Source organism: Ictidomys tridecemlineatus, chromosome 5 (assembly GCF_052094955.1).
Source record: "Ictidomys tridecemlineatus isolate mIctTri1 chromosome 5, mIctTri1.hap1, whole genome shotgun sequence".
Lineage (NCBI taxonomy): Eukaryota > Metazoa > Chordata > Mammalia > Rodentia > Sciuridae > Ictidomys > Ictidomys tridecemlineatus.
Window position 1 is genome coordinate 27,692,590 of NC_135481.1, and position 18,496 is coordinate 27,711,085.

An 18,496-nucleotide genomic window follows, 5' to 3' on the forward strand; every position below is an offset into this window, starting at 1 on the left:
ATTATCAACTTAGTTTCAGCAATAAGGATAGCTAACCACCAAAAATCACTCTAATGTGAGATAGATATTCTTTTGATATAAGTTGTGTTTACATAAAATTTAATTTGCATTTTCAAATCAGCTTTAAATATAGTTAAATACTGCCTCTCTGAAAAAAAAAAAAAAAAAACAAACTAACCGTCACAACCAATGCACCCAAGATTCCCTTGACTTACATTGTTCTTTAAATTACCTAAGCTGTCTTGTGTCACACAGATAGATTTTTAGAACAGAGAAGCCTAATTGTTATTTCAATTTTCTTAGGGCTTAAAACAGTTTAACAACAACGGTGTTTGATTATTCAGTAATTCATCCATGTTAACCAGAAAATAGCCAGTTTAGAGGAGTAGCTGATCACAGCTTTGGTTAAGGCAAAGAAGCTGCAATCAGCTACAAAGTAAGTAAAATATTATGGCATTATTGCTTAAAAGCAAGTAAACCTGATCACAAAAATACATGCCTTCATAAAATATTATATGCAATAAATATTTGAGATAAAGTGATAAGCATGCAAACAAAGGTTGTGAATACTGATAAAGTTTGACAAAAAAAATCACTAAACTCATATTTTATATACAACTACCAAGTATATAATCCAAAATTGTTCCCTCAGGAAATTAAGAAAAAGTGCTAGATAAAGTCCTTTTCTCATTTCCATAATGGGGAAGAGAATTTTACTCCTCTCTCAAAGAGGAAGCTTCACTGTTCTATTCCCTTACTAATTTGTCTTTAAAGTATGACTTGTGGTCACTCATCAGGCATTGTCTGAGGGTTTGGCTTTATTGTTCTCCCTCAGCTGCATCAGTAGGTGGTAAGGAAGTTTCTGGTTGGGCTGGCTAGGATTGGCTGTGCAAACCCAACTCTTTCTACCATCATGCTCCAAATTGTAATTTGGATGGGAGGAGTAGTTAAAATTCCAACTTCTCAATTTTTTTTAAGATTAACTGAACCTTTCTCTGCATCCCTATAAACTTAATGAAACCAAGGAGCAGACAGCCAGCTGTTGTCTTAAGGGGTTGTCCTTTGATTTCACTCCTCATTTTCTTGACAACTGATGCCACAGTTGGTTCATATGAAATGAGGTTTGTGTCTAGCATAAGAATCCTATTCCAAGGAGTAGGGTTAAATTTGGAGCCCATTTAAAATAACCTATTTGAAATATATTTTTATTTTAGATTATCAAGCCAAACTTGCTGGGAGAGCTAGCTGCACAAAATAAAATCCTCTAAAAAGACATGCAAATTCATCACAAGTACACTCTTTATCCAGGTAAACAGATCATGCTCTAAGCAGCAATAGTTAAAGTCAAAACATGATTAATTCATAATGTAGCATTTAAACATGAGTACCTCCAGCCAGGATCTTCTCTTCCAACTCTGCCATTTGTTTCTTATAGGCCCTTAAAGCTGCCTCTTTGAAAGAGGGACGGATTCTTTTTGGCTTTGTGATTTCCACTGGAGGCTCAGGTATGTTTTGGTTTTCATCTTCTCTTATTTCCATTTCAGATGCTGGTTCATGTAAGGGTTCCAATTCTCCTTCACTAACTACATCATCTGCCTGGCCATCATAACCCTCATCTTGTGGGGTTTCATAAGGTGTTTCATACGAAGGGTGATCATATTCCTGCATTTGTTCATCTGTTTCAGTAATACTAGTCCTGTTTTCTAGCTTAGCAAGGACTTGTTCCATGACTTCAACATAATCTGTTTCATTATCAGCCACTGGTTCACTGTAGTCCTCCTCATCCTCTGCTTTGTAGTAATAAGGCTCTGTATAGACATCAGAGTCAAGGGTGGTACTAGATTCATTGGCAGTTGATTGCGATAATGTACGAAATCTTCCCATTAAAGAAGAGCCACTGTCCTCATACCCACTAAGACTCTGTGTGCTTTTGTTCCATACTACTTCCAAGGCTGATTTAGCTCTCTGTAGTGTAGATCCAAACTTTGGGAAGCTGAAAGTCTTATCAGAAAGGTCAATGCTTAATCGACTATGCCAAGATTTGGATGGGGCATCCTCTGAATCATCACTTTGCAGTTCACTTTGGCTTCGATACATCATGGGCAACTGGCTTTGGTTTTGGTACAGCTCATTAGAATTAGTTTCCTGATAAGAATCATATTGGCCAACCCACTGGCCTTGTGGTTCATTATCTAAGCCAGGGCATGGAGAAGAGTTGTCATCTTGGGTTAAATCATAGCTTTCAGAGTCATCTTGTAGGTCACTGTGGCATTTTCCCAAGTCTTCTAGGTCTTTATTGAAGACATCCAGCTGCTGGTCAGATAAACTGTTTGTGTCATAATCAAACACTTCCTGGGTGGATGAGTCTAAACCTAAATCAGTTCCTTGCTCTCCTTGATTCCATTCCTTCCATGGGGAAAGATCCTCATGTAAAGAGAGCTGAGAATCACTGTAATGACTTGGGTCTCCAGATGGACACACCATGCTATTACTCATTCCACTATCCACAGTTTCTGTGTTCTCAATTTCACTGTGCACTTGGACACCCTGAGTACTCTCAACGAAACGCTGGTCCTGAGGACTGTCATACAAGGTGGGTATACCCTCCTGTTTCCTCTGCCAAAGCTCCCGGTCAGAAGATGAAAGGAGGGAGCTCCCATTAGTTCTAGTGAAATACTGATGTTCTGAAAAATCTTCAGAGTAAGACTGACACAATTTGGAAAAATCTGATTCAGAACGACTAAGTTTAGCAGTGAAAAAATCACTCTGTGAATGCCAGAGAGGCATTGCATCTGCATATTGGGTTGTGGTTTGCTTTTCCAAGTTATTTGATTCTGGCAATTGTGAAGAAATTTTATCATAATCTGATTTATTTGAAATTTTGCTGCTGTTAGCAGTTTTATTCTTAGATCTGGCACTGTGTGATTTGGAACTTGACTTGGAAGTACTTCCTTTTGTTGGAAACTCTGGCTTAGAAAGCACAGCATAACTGTTTCTATTGAAGTCAGATTCCAGCTCTCCATCGCTGTCATCAGGTAACTGCCAATTGTTCTTTTTGGTTTTGGGCTCTGGAGTAGATAACTTCATATCCATGCTCTCATATGTCTGGGAAGATGGAATTCCTTTCTCTTTTCTTTCTCTGATATCATAAGTCAGAATATCTGTTGAGATTCCAATACCTGTTCCCTTGAGTTTATATGATTTTTTTAAGACAGAATCCCTTTGCTGAGGGGTTTCAAAGTATACAAGTATGGGTCGAGGTTTTGCGTTTGGGCAGTCCCTTTGGTGTCCTATCCTCTGAGCAAATTCAATTTTAATAGCATTTGGTGCATCTGAGAAACCCATTTTATCTATTAGAATTTGGTACACCACACTCTCAATATATTCAAATCTTTCTTCAGGAACATTTAAAAATCTCAGGCTTGCTTTGCTACCCATATGACCTAAGTGTTTAATATAATCATGGATGTCTCTGGTTTCCCTCCGAGACTGGACAAACCCTGTACGTAGCTGTTCGATTTCACTTTGCACAACCTCCACACTGCTAGAGATCTCATCAATGGAGTGCTTGAGAGCATTGACATGCCCTCGTAGTTCAGAGAGTTCTGTTTCAATCTGACTTATTCCCTGAAGCTCCTTAAAGATCATTTCCATGACATCATGTGTTTGGCTAATGCAGCCAGAGGAACTGAATCCTGGTTCTAGAACATTTGTCTTTGGATTCCGGGCAGTTCTGTCTAAAGATTTGCTTCTTATTCCCCAGGTCTTCTTCATGGTGCTCAACTCTGAATCGGAGGAGACACATTCTTGACTCTTTTTCCACTTCCTCAGCTTTCGTAAAGCTCCCAGTTTTAAGCTATGCAGAGTGCGCTCCCCATCAGAACTGCCCTCAGAAGGTGCAAGGCTGCTGGAGCTCTTCCTGTTGCGTCTAACTGGCATGGTGTGTGCAGATTGTACCTGGTTTTCTGTACTACTCCTTAGTTCATTTAATGATTCTGAGTAAGAGCTCTCAACTGAAGATAGCTCTTGAAACAGATCCTCATTATCACCTTTGGTTACATTAATATTCCTTTGCAGGCCATTGGCAATAGCCACTCGGTAACTGAATGTTGGTGAGAGGGAAAAGTCTTTATTAGTCTCGTCTTCTTCAGTAGATAAGTTGCGAGTGGACGAACACTTTGCAATCTTCTTTACAGTGCTTTTTAAGGTATTAGAAAATTTGGGGGGTTTGGTGTGGCCAGCAGTATGAAAATCTTGATTCTTTTTTTGCTGATGATTCTCTTTTTTTTTTGTTGTATTCCCCAGTTTCTTTGTAAACATTCCTTTGCAAAGCTTATGTATATAAGGTAAAATCAAGCTCTTGATAAGATTAGCCACCATGGAGAGAAATTAGTGCAAGCTTTTCTGCCCCAACAAAGTAAACAAGGTATTGGGATGAAAATCGGTAAAGCCAAGGCAAGCATCACTATTCAAATGTTCTGTGAATCATTGAAAATAGCAGGAAAGGCAGTTGTGGCTCTGCCACAAGGTCAATGTCCAGTGAAAACCAGTAGTGAAGCTCCATTTGTGAAAGACATTCCTGGAAGAAGGGATTCACGAATCTTATTTCCACATATCTTCATGTCCTGTCTGAAAAGAAAAGAATGTTAAAATGAATATAAGGATTCAATCCTTAATTCATCCCACTTCTGAAATTTTCCAAAAGTATTTGTGACACATCATGCATGAAAAATTGCAGAGAGGTCAAGGGAATATCTGAATTTAAATACAAATTTTCCTAGAAATTTTTATGTCTTTTCCTAAATCATTTATGGGTGGACATAATTAAAGTGGTAATAAAAGGTAATAAAGACTATTTTTTAAAATATGCTAATAGAATGACAATTCATACCTAAAAATAACAAATAAGAAGAAAAAAATTAAAATGACAATTCAAGTCATATTAACTTCGTAATGCCATTTCTGCTTTATTCCCTTTCCTAAAATTGTTTTTGTTCACAAAAACAAAGAGACTTAAATTTAAGTAGATTCTCCCTCCCCCAGATTTTTTAAATTAACAAAATTTATATGATTCATGTATGAAAGATTTTTTCTTATACAAATAAACTCCACATTTCTAGCTATTTAATGATTAGTAATTTCTTAAGTAATGATTAAAGTAATCCAAATTACTTCATATGCTAAATAAGTACCAAGAAAAAAATAGTTCTTACATAGGTACCAAACTTGTCAATGGAATATCATGACTTGAAAATAAACTAAGGATACATCAGATTAGGCATTGTAAAAATAGTAAATAAACAATAGTAAAATATATTTGAAACTTCAGGTGATATATACAAATTTGAAAATCTGTGGCTTGAGGCAGCAGAACCAGGCTGATCAACCACTGCAAACTCCTTGTGGATGGCTGAAAACCCATCCTGGGGTTGGGACCATGACAGGAGATAGGGTTCCAAATCACACACATTAAAAAATTGTGCCATGGATAAAATAAGCACACAGATAATCAACACAACTGTGTTGTGTTGAAATGCAAGTGACCATACAACTACATAATCTTTATAATGGCCATTTCCTTGAATTACATGAAAAAAAATTCAGATTTTTTACCAGTTTTACTGGTTTACTAATACAGTATCTTTTATGCATTTGAGTTTTGTTGACTTGAATTGAATATTTTATCACTGAGATGAATTCCAGAATAAAAGTAATAGCCAAAAGCCTTGCTGGTATTGAAGCATGCATTTGGATGAGTAAATAATCTGCCCAATTCACCAAAGCATAAATCATAAACTGCAAATTGTTTTAGGAATCTACTGACCCTTTTTTTAATCAATGATTAAAAACTGTATAGAATAGTGGGAGTCATTAGGCATATTTCTATATGCACATAATATAACTTCTTTATCTGCTCCTTGCACTTGGAAATCTGCCAATTTCACTTCAATCAGATTCTGCAGGGACTTGAGGAACACATGCTCTGGCCAAGAGCCAAGCTTCTCAAGAGACAGGGAGTATAAATGAGAAAGGGAGGGGGGAAATACGGGGAAGGGAAATAGGCGGATAATAAAAGCCCGTGTCTTTCTGGATTTTATAAGTTTGTCAGAAAATTAAAACAACTTGGTATTCAGTCACAAATACAAACTAGGACCTGTTTTCTACTAATAAAAATGTCATTAAATTGACTTCCAAATTAAGTTTCAAGGGCATTATATTATACTCCTTTGTGACCTCTGCTTATAAAGAAAAGATTTGGAATGTCAGACAGCACTGGGGTAAATCAATTGTTTTAAAGACAGTTTTGGTAGAAAAGCATTCCACCAATCACTCAGTCAAAAGTCCTGGGTTTCCCAAACCTGGAAAAACATACCAGCTTTTTTTGTTGTTTAAATGAAAGTAACAATCCTGATAAAGCCTCTGATATGTTCATGATATTTCCTGACCTGCATTACTAGTTTAGAGTTATTGTGCTAGGCAATAATTCTTAGAAAAAGTTTGAGCTGGAGAGTTGAATTGAAGTTAAAGTTGAAGTCCTGCTATAACAAACACAAACTTAAGAGCATCTATTCACAACTGCATGTTTTTGAACTCACTCACTCTACATCTCAGCCATAGAATGACCTCCCTGAGAGCCCTACATTTTCTCACACATCAGTAATTTTTATGTTCCAACAACTAGAATAGCATTCATATTCAGCCTTCTCTATCTGTAAAAATTGTGTTTGAACTCTAAAATCGTTTGCCCTGTGCACACTTCATCCACCACCCAAACTCAGCTATCCTCTTAGCCACATGATCCAAAGACCTGGTTAATTGGTCACTATAATTCTTCTATATTACTATCTAATTTCCACCTCCCTCAACTGGGCTATGTACTCTTTAAGGGTAAAAGTTATGTCTTAGACAATTTTAAACCTCCAAAATTCAGCACAAATAATAAACACTCAAATTTTCATTGAATAATTAGCACATTTCTTCCACTTGCAAAGTATTTCTCCTTGGTTGCCCTAAATTAAACTCTATCTAAAACTTGTTCATTTTCCTGAATTACTGATTTCAATTAGTATTACCACAATCATACACTTATCCAGGACATATGCCCAAGGGTCATTTCAGATTCCACAGGATCCATCCAGATCTGCAGCTGAGGTAACTGTGTCACATCTCATTATTGAAACAATTTCAAACTCCATAATTTCTTATCTGGACTGTTGTTAGTGTATCCTAAATAGACTTCCTAACACTAATTTGATCCTTGTTTCAAATTTCCCTAGAACTAATACATTAAAAAAATACATGAACCCTCCTACTTAAAATACTATCTTAGAAGTTTGTTTCCTGTCATGCTCAGAAGCACACCTGTCCCCGCCAGATTCAAGTAATAGCAGCTCTCTGATTATCATATTTTTGTCTCACCTGTATACCTTTTTCCCATGGTTTTCCTTCTGCCTCAATTTAATTTCCCCTTCCCCTTTCCCCACACATATCTCTATAATGAATATCTATATAATACCTGTGCATCTTGGAATCAGCAATGGGTCAGCATCAGATCTCTTCAAATTCCAGCACTTCTGTGCTCCTACAATACCCTGAATGTACCTTGGTTAAAGTAACTCCCACAATAATTATTCACATGAAATATTTTACCTGTGCATCTGCCTTCCCAATCTGACTTAATTCTTGATGAGCAGGGGCCATGTTTCATATTGCTTGATACACAATACACTCATAAGGTTTGTTGAATAAATGAATTAGTGTATAAACAAATGAATTAATGTATAAGTAGCAAATCCAATAATTAATAGGTAAACAATAAAGGTTCCAAGAAGCCTGAATTAGCTGAACTGGGCCTTAAGAAACCCAAGAGTAGAAACTATGTGAGCAAAAGGCAAGTAACAAAGATGTTCATGTTTGTCCACAGATAGAGCAGACTTCTACTTTGACCAAAAAATACCTATGATGAAGACTAGAGAATGGGAAAATGTAAACAGAATGTAGAAAACTTTAAATTTAAGTTAAGGATTTCCATTTGATGAGAAAACACTAATGGTTATTGGCTTTCAGCATGGACCCTAAATCCATATTACCTGCTTTGGGATTCTAAATCAGACACCCCAGATAATGATCTTGAGAAAGTTACTTGAATTCTACACTGCCTTAGCTTGTGCATTTATTATGTCATAACAGAAATAGTATCTCCTCATAGGGTATTTGTTTAAATGAATTAACACTTGTGAAGTTAATTAGAACAGCAACTAGAACATAGCATAGCCCCAAAATATTCATTATCATTGTTACTAAGAATAATAATGAAATGATACAAGAAGAAATCACATATGAATTGGGTGATATTTTATGTGAAAAGCAAGAGTGAGTTTAGAAAACTTTCTTGGTTAAAAGATTAATAATAAATACATTCTAGAGAAGCAGGTGGGGAAAAAATAAGGATGCTTTATCTCTGTAGTTTAATGAATGACAAATTTCTGATACTAAAATCTCACCTTCCCAGTTATTGGTTGTATTTTGTTGCTGGGACCAAAATATTTGACAAAAACAATTTAGAGGAGGGAAAGTTTATTTGGGGCTCACAGTTTTAGAGAGTCTATGATTGGTCAATTCCATTGCTGTGGACCTAAGGTAAGGCAGAACATCATGGCAGAAGGCTATGGTGGAGGAAAACTTCTCAGCTCATGGAAGACAGGAAACAGAGAAAGAGTGTATGTGTGAGGGAGGAGTCAGGGGGACAAAAGTTAATCTCCAAGGACATGCCTCCAGTGACCTCATTTCTCTAGCTATGCCCCATTTACCTATAGTTATCACCCAGTTAGTCTATTTGAATTATTAAGCCATCAAATTGATTTTCTGATGATTAGGTTATAGCTCTCATAACCTAATCATTTCACCTCTGAACCTTCCTCCTTTAACACAGAAACTTTGGGAAAAACCTCATATCCAAATGACAACACTGGGTGGGTTCTCTGTGTGTGTGTGTGTGTGTGTGTGTGTGTGTGTGTGTGTGTGTGAGAGAGAGAGAGAGAGAGAGAGAGAGAGAGAGACAGAGACAGAGACAGAGACAGAGAGAATATCCAATCATTAAATGCAGCTGTCTTAGGAAAAGGGGAAGTGAATGCAATGTCCCAACCATGGGACCTCTTTCAGACAACTGACTGGGATAGGGAAGGAATCTGACATTTAATGAGCACCTGTTATGCTCCAGAAACAAATTATCCCAATAATCCTCATGGAAACCCTAAAGGACACATTATTATGCCTATTATTGGGATGAGAAGACAAGAGATTCAAAGAGATAAAGAGATATGGCTCAAAGAGATATGGCCCTAAGCAAAAACATAGCTTGGTCCTTAGTCTTGGAGTCTCTAAAATGTTTCACTTTGCATATAAAGTGAATATTACCAGTGATAATTGACATATATTCTTACACTCACCCATATAAACCCATATACCTACACCTTTCTCTGTAGTTCATGTTTTTTTTCTTTTTAAAGGAAACAGCTTGTATTACAGCAAAATTAATAGGGGTGGTATGACTAGCAGGCAAGGAGAGGACCAGTACAGCAGGATAACATCTACTTAGCAACCACTCCACAAGTCATTCTCACTCCCCAGTTGTGTTAACTTTAATTAAACAACCACACATTGTATTCAGTATTCAGTAATGAAATTACAGGGTAAGAATTAAGGTTTTTAGAATAAAATCTTTGAAGGAGATTAAAACATGTTGTTGTGGGTAGCCTTAACAATAACATTTACTTATTACTAACTTTGTGCCAAACATTGTTAATGTAATTTTCTGAAATTTACCTCATTTTATTTCCATAATAATTAGATAAAAAAGTATTTTCATTTTCCAGAAAAAAAAGCTGAGGTTTTGAGATATGGGCAACTTGTCTTATATCATGCAATTAAAAAGCAACATCTCCTTGACTCTGAGACCCACATTTGGACTACAAGTATGTGAGCTCTGAAAATAGTATTAGCATTTAACAGTAAATTAATATTTATTTTTCTGTTTTTGTTATCAAGTCCATTTGTAAAAGAACTATTTAATGGGTCTAAAACTGGGTGTCCTGGTGGACTAAAGATGCTAATTAACCTTTAATTAGTCAGCAATTTATTGCAAAATCATTACCAGAATTCAGTTAAAGCATTTTCAGATTCAATAAACAATTCCACACTCCTTATCAAATGAATTGAAATAGGTGGTAAAAGTAATTAGAGGTTAACTTTCAAGACAAAGAGATAAGACCTGCTATGATGCAGTCCAGCTAGTTCACCTTCCCAAGTCCTGCCCTCTGTACTTGAGTGTGATGCTTGTCTCAACAGCTCTGACTCTGAACTCCTGGGTTTCAGTCCTTGGCACAGGAACCTTATGCTTATCACCTGAGTTTCTTTTTCTATTATCTGCTTAATCCTAGCATAACAGTATTCCATTATGGTAGGGTAACCTCATTCTTAATTGCTCCTTCATTTGCATTGAGTTTGTGTTAAGCATCCTGGACTGTGTTTAGGATTAGGAAATATGCATTTTATGCATTTCCCATGTAACACAGCAACAAAGCCCTGGCTTCTTACTTCTTTCTGTAACAGCTCATCAGTAGAAAATGTCTTAAACTATATATTATGACTGCTGTCTTAAAAGAATTTCTTTCAAAAATAAATATGAGTGCTACATAAATATGTTTCACCAAATACATGTTCAATAGTAAATTCTTGGTGATTTAGAAAACAGTTGACACAAAGACACTTTCATCTGATGGGAAGGCAGAGTTGTTGCAACAGAGAAGAAACAAACTTGACCATGCAGAGAAGATGCATGTGAGCAAGAAAGGCCCTGGGAGAAAACAGTACTGACAATCATGTTGGCCAGATAACTTTATCAGCAGGGTCCTTCAAACCAGCAAAGGTGAAAAATAGAGTAGCTGGAGATGGAAAAGGAAGCCAGCCATACCTATATCCAGTGCCAAAAACCACAAGCATTGATGAGAGACAACACATTGAGACAAGTCAGGTGATGAGAAAATTGATATCAAAGATCAAGTTTTAAAAAGAAACTTCTAAAATGTCTTTACTAGATAACAGAAGGATAAATGAAGATTTATACCTGTTTTCTGTATCTTTTCCATAGAAAAGGGTAAAAAGAGTATTATATAATGTGACTGATGATCACAGGGATGATTGTGACAATGAAAATTAATAAAGCTAAGGTTTGTATAAAGCATCCCCCAAAGGCTTATGAGTTATAGGTTTGGTCACCAGAGTGGTGCCACTGGGAAGTGGTGGGACCTTTGATAGGTGAAGTTGACAAGGATGGTCTTTATATTCTTAGGGTCATGCCCTTGATGAGGATTGGGACCCTGATTTCTTCCTCTTTCTTTGCTTTCCAGCCATCAGGTGAACAGTTTGTTCTACCACATGCTCCTGTCATAACATGCTTCCTCATCAGAGGCCCAAAGCAAAGAGGTCACTCAATCAGACTAGAATCTCCAAACCAAACAGCCCAGACTGTTTATAAATTAATTAGTCAGATATTTTGTTACCATAACAGAAAGCTGGCTAACACACACAAAAAAAGTCACAGGGAAACTATTAGTTGTTGGGTTTTTTTTTTTTTGTCTTATTTTAAAGAAAGACACTAGGAAAACACCTATTAAAATATTTCAACAAACATGATCTAACTAAGATGTTTTAAAAGACTTTTCCTAAGCTAACAGATTTCTTAGGAAAGATCCATTTAATGTAGAATCAGGGCCAAATGATTCTCCATTCTTGCTAATCAGGTAGTTTCTGAAATTTTTAAACTACAACCTACATATAGTCTTACTTGCTTCTAATGCTGCTACTCTGGTTTAAGAGTAAACACAGCAATAACGCTTCTATAGCATGTTAGAATCTACAAAATCCTCTTGCATTCATCACTTCATATGAGCTTCATGGTAGCACACATGAGGCACTGGGTTCAATCCTCAGCACCACATAAAAATGAAATAAAGATTGTCCACCTACAACTAAAAAATAAATATTTTTAAAAAATCAATATACAACTATTGTTGCCTGCAAGAAACACATCTCACTAGCAAATCATACATGGACTTAAAGTGAAAGTATTGAAAATTATATTCTATGCAATTGGAATCCCAAAATAAGCAGGAATAGCTACACTTATATCTGCCAAAGAGAACTTAAAGTGAAAATTAATAAAGAAGGTTGCTACATATTAATAAGGAAACAATCCACCAAGAAAATATGGCAGCTGTAAATTCACATGCACCAAACATCAGTACACTCAATTCCAAAAACAAACACTACTTAACATGAAGGGACAGGTAAGCCTCAGTACAATAATAGAAGGTGATTTCAGTACTCCACTCTCACAAATAGATCGGCCAAAAAAAAAAATCAACATAAACTTAACATAAAAAATCAGATTTAAAGTACAACATAGATGAAATGGACTTAACAGACATCTACAGAAAATTCCATCCAACAACAGCAGTATACATATTTTCATAACTCATGAACATTCTCCAAAATAGATCACAAAGCAATATAAAAATTTAAAAGACTTTTTAAAAATATCTTATCAGATCATTATGTAAAGGAACTAGAAATCAACAAAAGAAACTATAGAAAGTATATAAACACATGGAGATTGAACAAAATGTTTCAAATCATCAGTAGTTCATTGAACAAGTTGGGGAAACCCAATGTTCTTGATTAACAGAGACATAAATATCCTCAATAAAATACTTGCAAACTGAAATTCAGTAACACAGTAAAAAGATTATATACCACAATACACTTGGTTTCAATCTAGGAATGCAAGGATGGTTCACATAAACATAATACACCACATAAATAAACCAAGAATAAAAATAATGTGATCATCTCAAAAGATGCAGGGGAAAAAAAGTTAACAAAATTCAACATCCCTTCATAATAAAAGTCCTGAGAAAATTAGGTAAATAAACATCTTTTCACAACATGATAAAGACTGCATATGAAAAATACAAAGGGACAAAAATAACAAAGAAAAGGAAGAAGTCAGATTATCCCTATTTTCAGATAATATGATCCTATACATAGAAGATCTTAAGGCACAGATGAAGACTTTTAGATTTGACATTGGTGGCAAAATAGCAGGATGTAAAATCAATGATATATCAATAACTTTTCTATGTACTAATAATGAGCCCACTGAGAAATAAATCAGAAAAACAATTCCATTCACAATAGCTCAAAAAGACCTTAGGAATAAACTAAGAAAGTGAAAGATCTCTACAGTGAAAATTAGAAAACATTAAGAAGACACCAGAATATGGGAAGATCTGCCATCTTCATGGGTCAGAATAACTAATATTTTTAAAATGTCCATATTACTAAAAGCATTCTGCAGATTTAGTGCATTCCACATCAAAATACCAATGATATTCTTCACAGAATTAAAAAAGACAGAGGAAGATGGCAGCGAAGGCAGTGCATCACCCCAGTGCGCTGCATCACTGAGTGGGAGAAAGACGAGGTGAAAGGGCTGAAAGCTAGCTTGTTGGGAATTTCCAGTGAAATTGAGGTGCTCCAGAATCTAGTGGACAGATTTCCATCGCGCGAGGTTCAGCTGCGGGAGCCCGGTCGAGGGCGATTTCTCCGCGATTTCTCTGCACAGAGGGTTGCATTGCCTGATCGGGGGAACGCCCTGCAGCTGGAGTCTGGGGAAGCGATGAGGTGCTGGAGCGGGGGTGCAGCGATGCAGATTCTGGGGGCTCCCGCCAGTGGTACAATGGCTGCGCTTAGTGCTGAGTTCCGGCTTTGAGACAGAGGAGAGAAGCAGTCCAGTTTGGTTCCCAACACCGGTGGGACCACGGAGGAGGACAGCAGCCAGTCCAGTTTGGTTCCCAACACCGGTGGGACCACGGAGGAGGACAGCAGCCGCCATCTTGGAGAGATGATGTAATCATCCCTGTTTTCTACTGATCTCAGCTCATTCAGCTATGGAACAGGTGATTTCAGGCTGGTATTTGCCTGCGTCTCCCAGACAGATCGCTCAGGCTTGGGGCTGGAGAACAGGTCAAGAATACTCTTGGGGGCTCGTTCCCAGCAAGGCGTGCGGGAACTGAGTGGCCAGATTCTGGTCCCCAGGGCTGCCTTGGCTCAGGGTTGGGGAACCTGCGGAGACTGCGTGTGGAGGTCAGCAGCTGGGTTCTGACTCCCGGAACAGTTTTGGCCCGGGGCTGGGGAGCCTGCAGGGACTGCGTCTTTGAGCCTGCGCCTAGCTGGAGCATGCACCGAGTTTGGAGAGCTTGGAGCGGCCAGGCTCTGGCTCCCAGAGCTGCTTTGGCCTGGGGCGGGGGAACCCGCCGGGGGGGGGGGGCGCTCCTTGGAGCCAGCCCCCAGCGGAGCGTGCATCGGGATCGGAGAGGCCGGGTTCTGGCTCCCGAAGCTGCTTTGGCCTAGGACTGGGGAACCTGCGGTGACTGCTTCTCGGTCAGGGGCCTGCTGGGTGCTGTGGGGGCCTGGGGGGCAGAGTGGAGCTGCCACCTGCGCCGAGAGCAGGCCAAATGACCCGCTGGTGTGGTATCACGACACCCCAACTGCAGCTGGGGCCGAAGAGAGTAGCCGCCCACGCCCAGAATAGGACCAGCCACCCGACGGCGCAGTAGCCAGGTAACTCCATTTGGAGTAGTGGCTGTGCAGAGCCGCCATCTGAGCCTGCAAGGTTGGCAGACCTGCAACCCACTGGCAGGACAGGCTTGGTAGCCTGCCAGCATGGGGGACACGTAGCATTGAGGCAGTCACGTCACACTGGTTGGAGTGTAGGTGGAACAGGGCCACCGCCCGTGTCCGGAGGGGGCTCAGCGACCCGTTGGAGAGGCAGTCAGGGTGGGTAGACCTGCGACCCACCGGTGGAACAGGTCTAGAGGCCTGCCAGCGTGGTAGACACGTCACACCAATTGGAGTGGGGATCGAGCAGAGCTGCCACCCACATCCAGATCAGGACCAATGACCCAAGGGCGTGGTAGTTACGTCACCACAATTTGAGTGGGGGCAGAGCAGAGCCGCCACCCGCGCCCGCGGGGGGGGGGGGCAGACCTGTGACTGACCAGCGTGGTAGACAGACCACCCTAATTAGAGGAGGAGCACAGCCACTACTCACCCTGCAAGGGAGACTTCACAACTATACAAGAGCAATATAAATAAATAGGGGGTAAATTTCAAAAACACAACAGTTTCACCAAGCAGAAAGAAACGCGAGCAGTATGAAAAGACAAGGAAAGAAAGGACCACAAGCAATGCAGGTGAACTCAACTTTAGAAGAGGTAATAGCTGCAACAGATGGAATGTCAGATAAAGAGTTCAGGATATACATGCTTCAGATGATCTGGAGTCTCAAGGAAGACATGAGACAGCAAAATCAGACAATGAAAGATCACATTGACAAGGAACTACATAAACAAATCCAGGAAGTAAAAGATCAATTTCACAGGGAGATAGAGGTAAAAAAAAACAAACAAATAGAAATCCTAGAAATGCAGGAAGCAATAAACCAACTTAAAAACTCAATTGAGAATACTACCAGCAGAGTAGATCAGTTAGAAGATAGAACATCAGACAATGAAGTCAAAGTATTTCAACTTGAAAAGAACATAGACAGCTCAGCAAGTCTGCTAAGAAACCATGAGCAGAACATCCAAGAATTATGGGATAATATTAAAAGACCAAACTTAAGAGTCATTGGGATACAGGAAGGCACAGAGCTCCAAACCAAAGGAATAAACAATCTATTCAGTGAAATAATACGAGAAAACTTCCCAGACTTGAAGAATGAGACAGAATCCCAAATCCTAGAAGCCTACAGGATGCCGAATGTGCAAAATCATAAGAGATCCACACCTAGACACATTATAATGAAGATGTCCAACATACAGAATAAGGAGAGAATTTTAAAAGCTACAAGAGAAAGGAAGAAGATTACATTTAGGGGTAAACCAATCAGGATAACAGCTGATCTTTCAACACAGACTCTGAAATCTAGAAGATCCTGGAATAACATATTTCAAACACTGAAAGAAAATGGGTTCCAACCAAGAATCATGCATCCGGCGAAATTAAGCTTCAGGATGGAAGATGAAATTAAAACCTTCCACGATAAACAAAAGTTAAAAGAATTTGCAGCTAGAAAACCATCTCTTCAAAAAATCCTTGGCAAAACATTACAGGAAGAGGAAATGGAAAATAACATTGAAAACCAACAGGGGGAGGTAGGACAGTAAAGGGGGGAAAGTAATCAAAGAGGAAAACGAATCAGGTTTAGTAACATTAAGAAACAAATATGGCTGGAAGAACAAACCATATCTCAATAATAACCCTAAATGTGAATGGCTTAAACTCACCAATTAAGAGACACAGGCTAGTTGAATGGATCACAAAACAAGACCCAACAATATGCTGCCTACAGGAGACACATCTGATAGGAAAAGATATACATAGACTGAAGGTGAAAGGTTGGGAAAAATCATACCACTCATATGGACTGAGGAAATAAGCAGGAGTGTCCATACTCATATCTAATAAAATAGATTTCAAGCCAAAGTTAATCAAAAGGGATAAAGAAGGACACTTCATACTGCTCAAGGGAACCATACACCAACAAGACATAACAATCATAAATATATATGCCCCAAATAATGGTGCAGCTATGTTCTTCAAGCAAACTCTTCTCAAGTTCAAGAGTCAAATAGACCACCATACAATAATCATGGGAGACTTCAACACACCTCTCTCACTACTGGACAGATCTTCCAAACAAAAGTTAAATAAGGAAACTATAGAACTCAATAACACAATTAACAACCTAGACTTAATTGACATATATAGACTATACCACCCAAAATCAAGTAGCTACACGTTTTTCTCAGCAGCACATGGAACCTTCTCAAAAATAGATCATAAATTATGTCACAGGGCAACTCTTAGACAATATAAAGGAGTAGAGATAACACCATGCATCTTATCTGATCATAATGGAATGAAACTGAAAATCAATGATAAAAGAAGGAAGGAAAAATCATGCGTCACTTGGAGAATGAACAATAGGTTACTGAATTATCAATGGGTTTTAGAAGACATCAAGGAGGAAATTAAAAACTTCTTAGAGTTAAATGAAAACACAGACACAACATATCGGAATCTATGGGACACTTTGAAAGCAGTTCTAAGAGGAAAATTCATTGCTTGGAGTTCATTCCTTAAAAAAAGAAAAAAACAACAAATAAATGATCTCATACTTCATCTCAAAATCCTAGAAAAAGAAGAGCAAAACAACAGCAAAAGAAGTAGAAGGCAAGAAATAATTAAAATCAGAGCTGAAATTAATGAAATCGAAACAAAAGAAACAATTGAAAAAATTGACAAAACTAAAAGTTGGTTCTTTGAAAAAATAAATAAAATCGACAGACCCTTAGCCATGCTAACAAAGAGAAGAAGAGAGAGAACCCAAATTACTAGCATACGGGATGAAAAAGGCAAGATCACGACAGACACTTCAGAAATACAGAAGATAATCAGAAATTATTTTGAATCCTTATACTCCAATAAAATAGAAGATAGTGAAGGCATAGATAAATTTCTTAAGTCTTATGATCTGCCCAGCTTGAGTCAGGAGGATATAGACAACCTAAACAGACCAATAACAATAGAGGAAATAGAAGAAACCATCAAAAGACTACCAACTAAGAAAAGCCCAGGACCGGATGGGTGTACAGCAGAGTTTTACAAAACCTTTAAAGAGGAACTAACACCAATACTTTTCAAGCTATTTAAGGAAATAGAAAAAGAGGGAGAACTTCCAAATACATTCTACTAGGCCAACATCACCCTGATGCCCAAACCAGACAAAGACACTTCAAAGAAAGAAAACTACAGACCAATATCTCTAATGAAACTAGATGCAAAAATCCTCAATAAAATTCTGCCGAATCAGATTCAAAAACATATCAAAAAAATTATACACCATGATCAAGTAGGATTCATCCCTGGGATGCAAGGCTGGTTCAATATACGGAAATCAATAAATGTGATTCACCACATCACTAGACTTAAAAATAAGAACCATATGATCATCTCGATACATGCAGAAAAAGCATTTAACAAAGTACAGCATCCCTTTATGTTTAAAACTCTAAAAAAATTAGGGATAACAGGAACATACCTCAACATTGTAAAAGCAATCTATGATAAGCCACAGGCCAGCATCATTCTGAATGGAGAAAAATTGAAGGCATTCCCTCTAAGATCTGGTACAAGACAGGGATGCCCTGTCTCACCACTTCTTTCAACATAGTCCTCAAAACACTGGCCAGAGCAATTAGACAGATGAAAGAAATTAAAGGCATAAAAATAGGAAAAGAAGAACTTAAATTATCACTATTTGCAGATGACATGATTCTATACCTAGCAGACCCAAAAGGGTCTACAAAGA

At 38.1% G+C, this 18,496-nt stretch overlaps 1 protein-coding gene across 1 annotated transcript in view; it reads right to left on the reverse strand.

Moving 5' to 3' along the window:
* The window catches only part of Unc13c (unc-13 homolog C), a 576,758-nt gene that overhangs the window by 532,202 nt on the left and 26,060 nt on the right, over nt 1-18,496 (reverse strand). The window contains exon 2 of the mRNA XM_078049590.1: nt 1,389-4,629. Within this exon, the coding sequence (XP_077905716.1) occupies nt 1,389-4,380 (2,992 nt within the window). The 5' untranslated portion in view covers nt 4,381-4,629. The remainder of the gene's footprint in view (nt 1-1,388; nt 4,630-18,496) is intronic.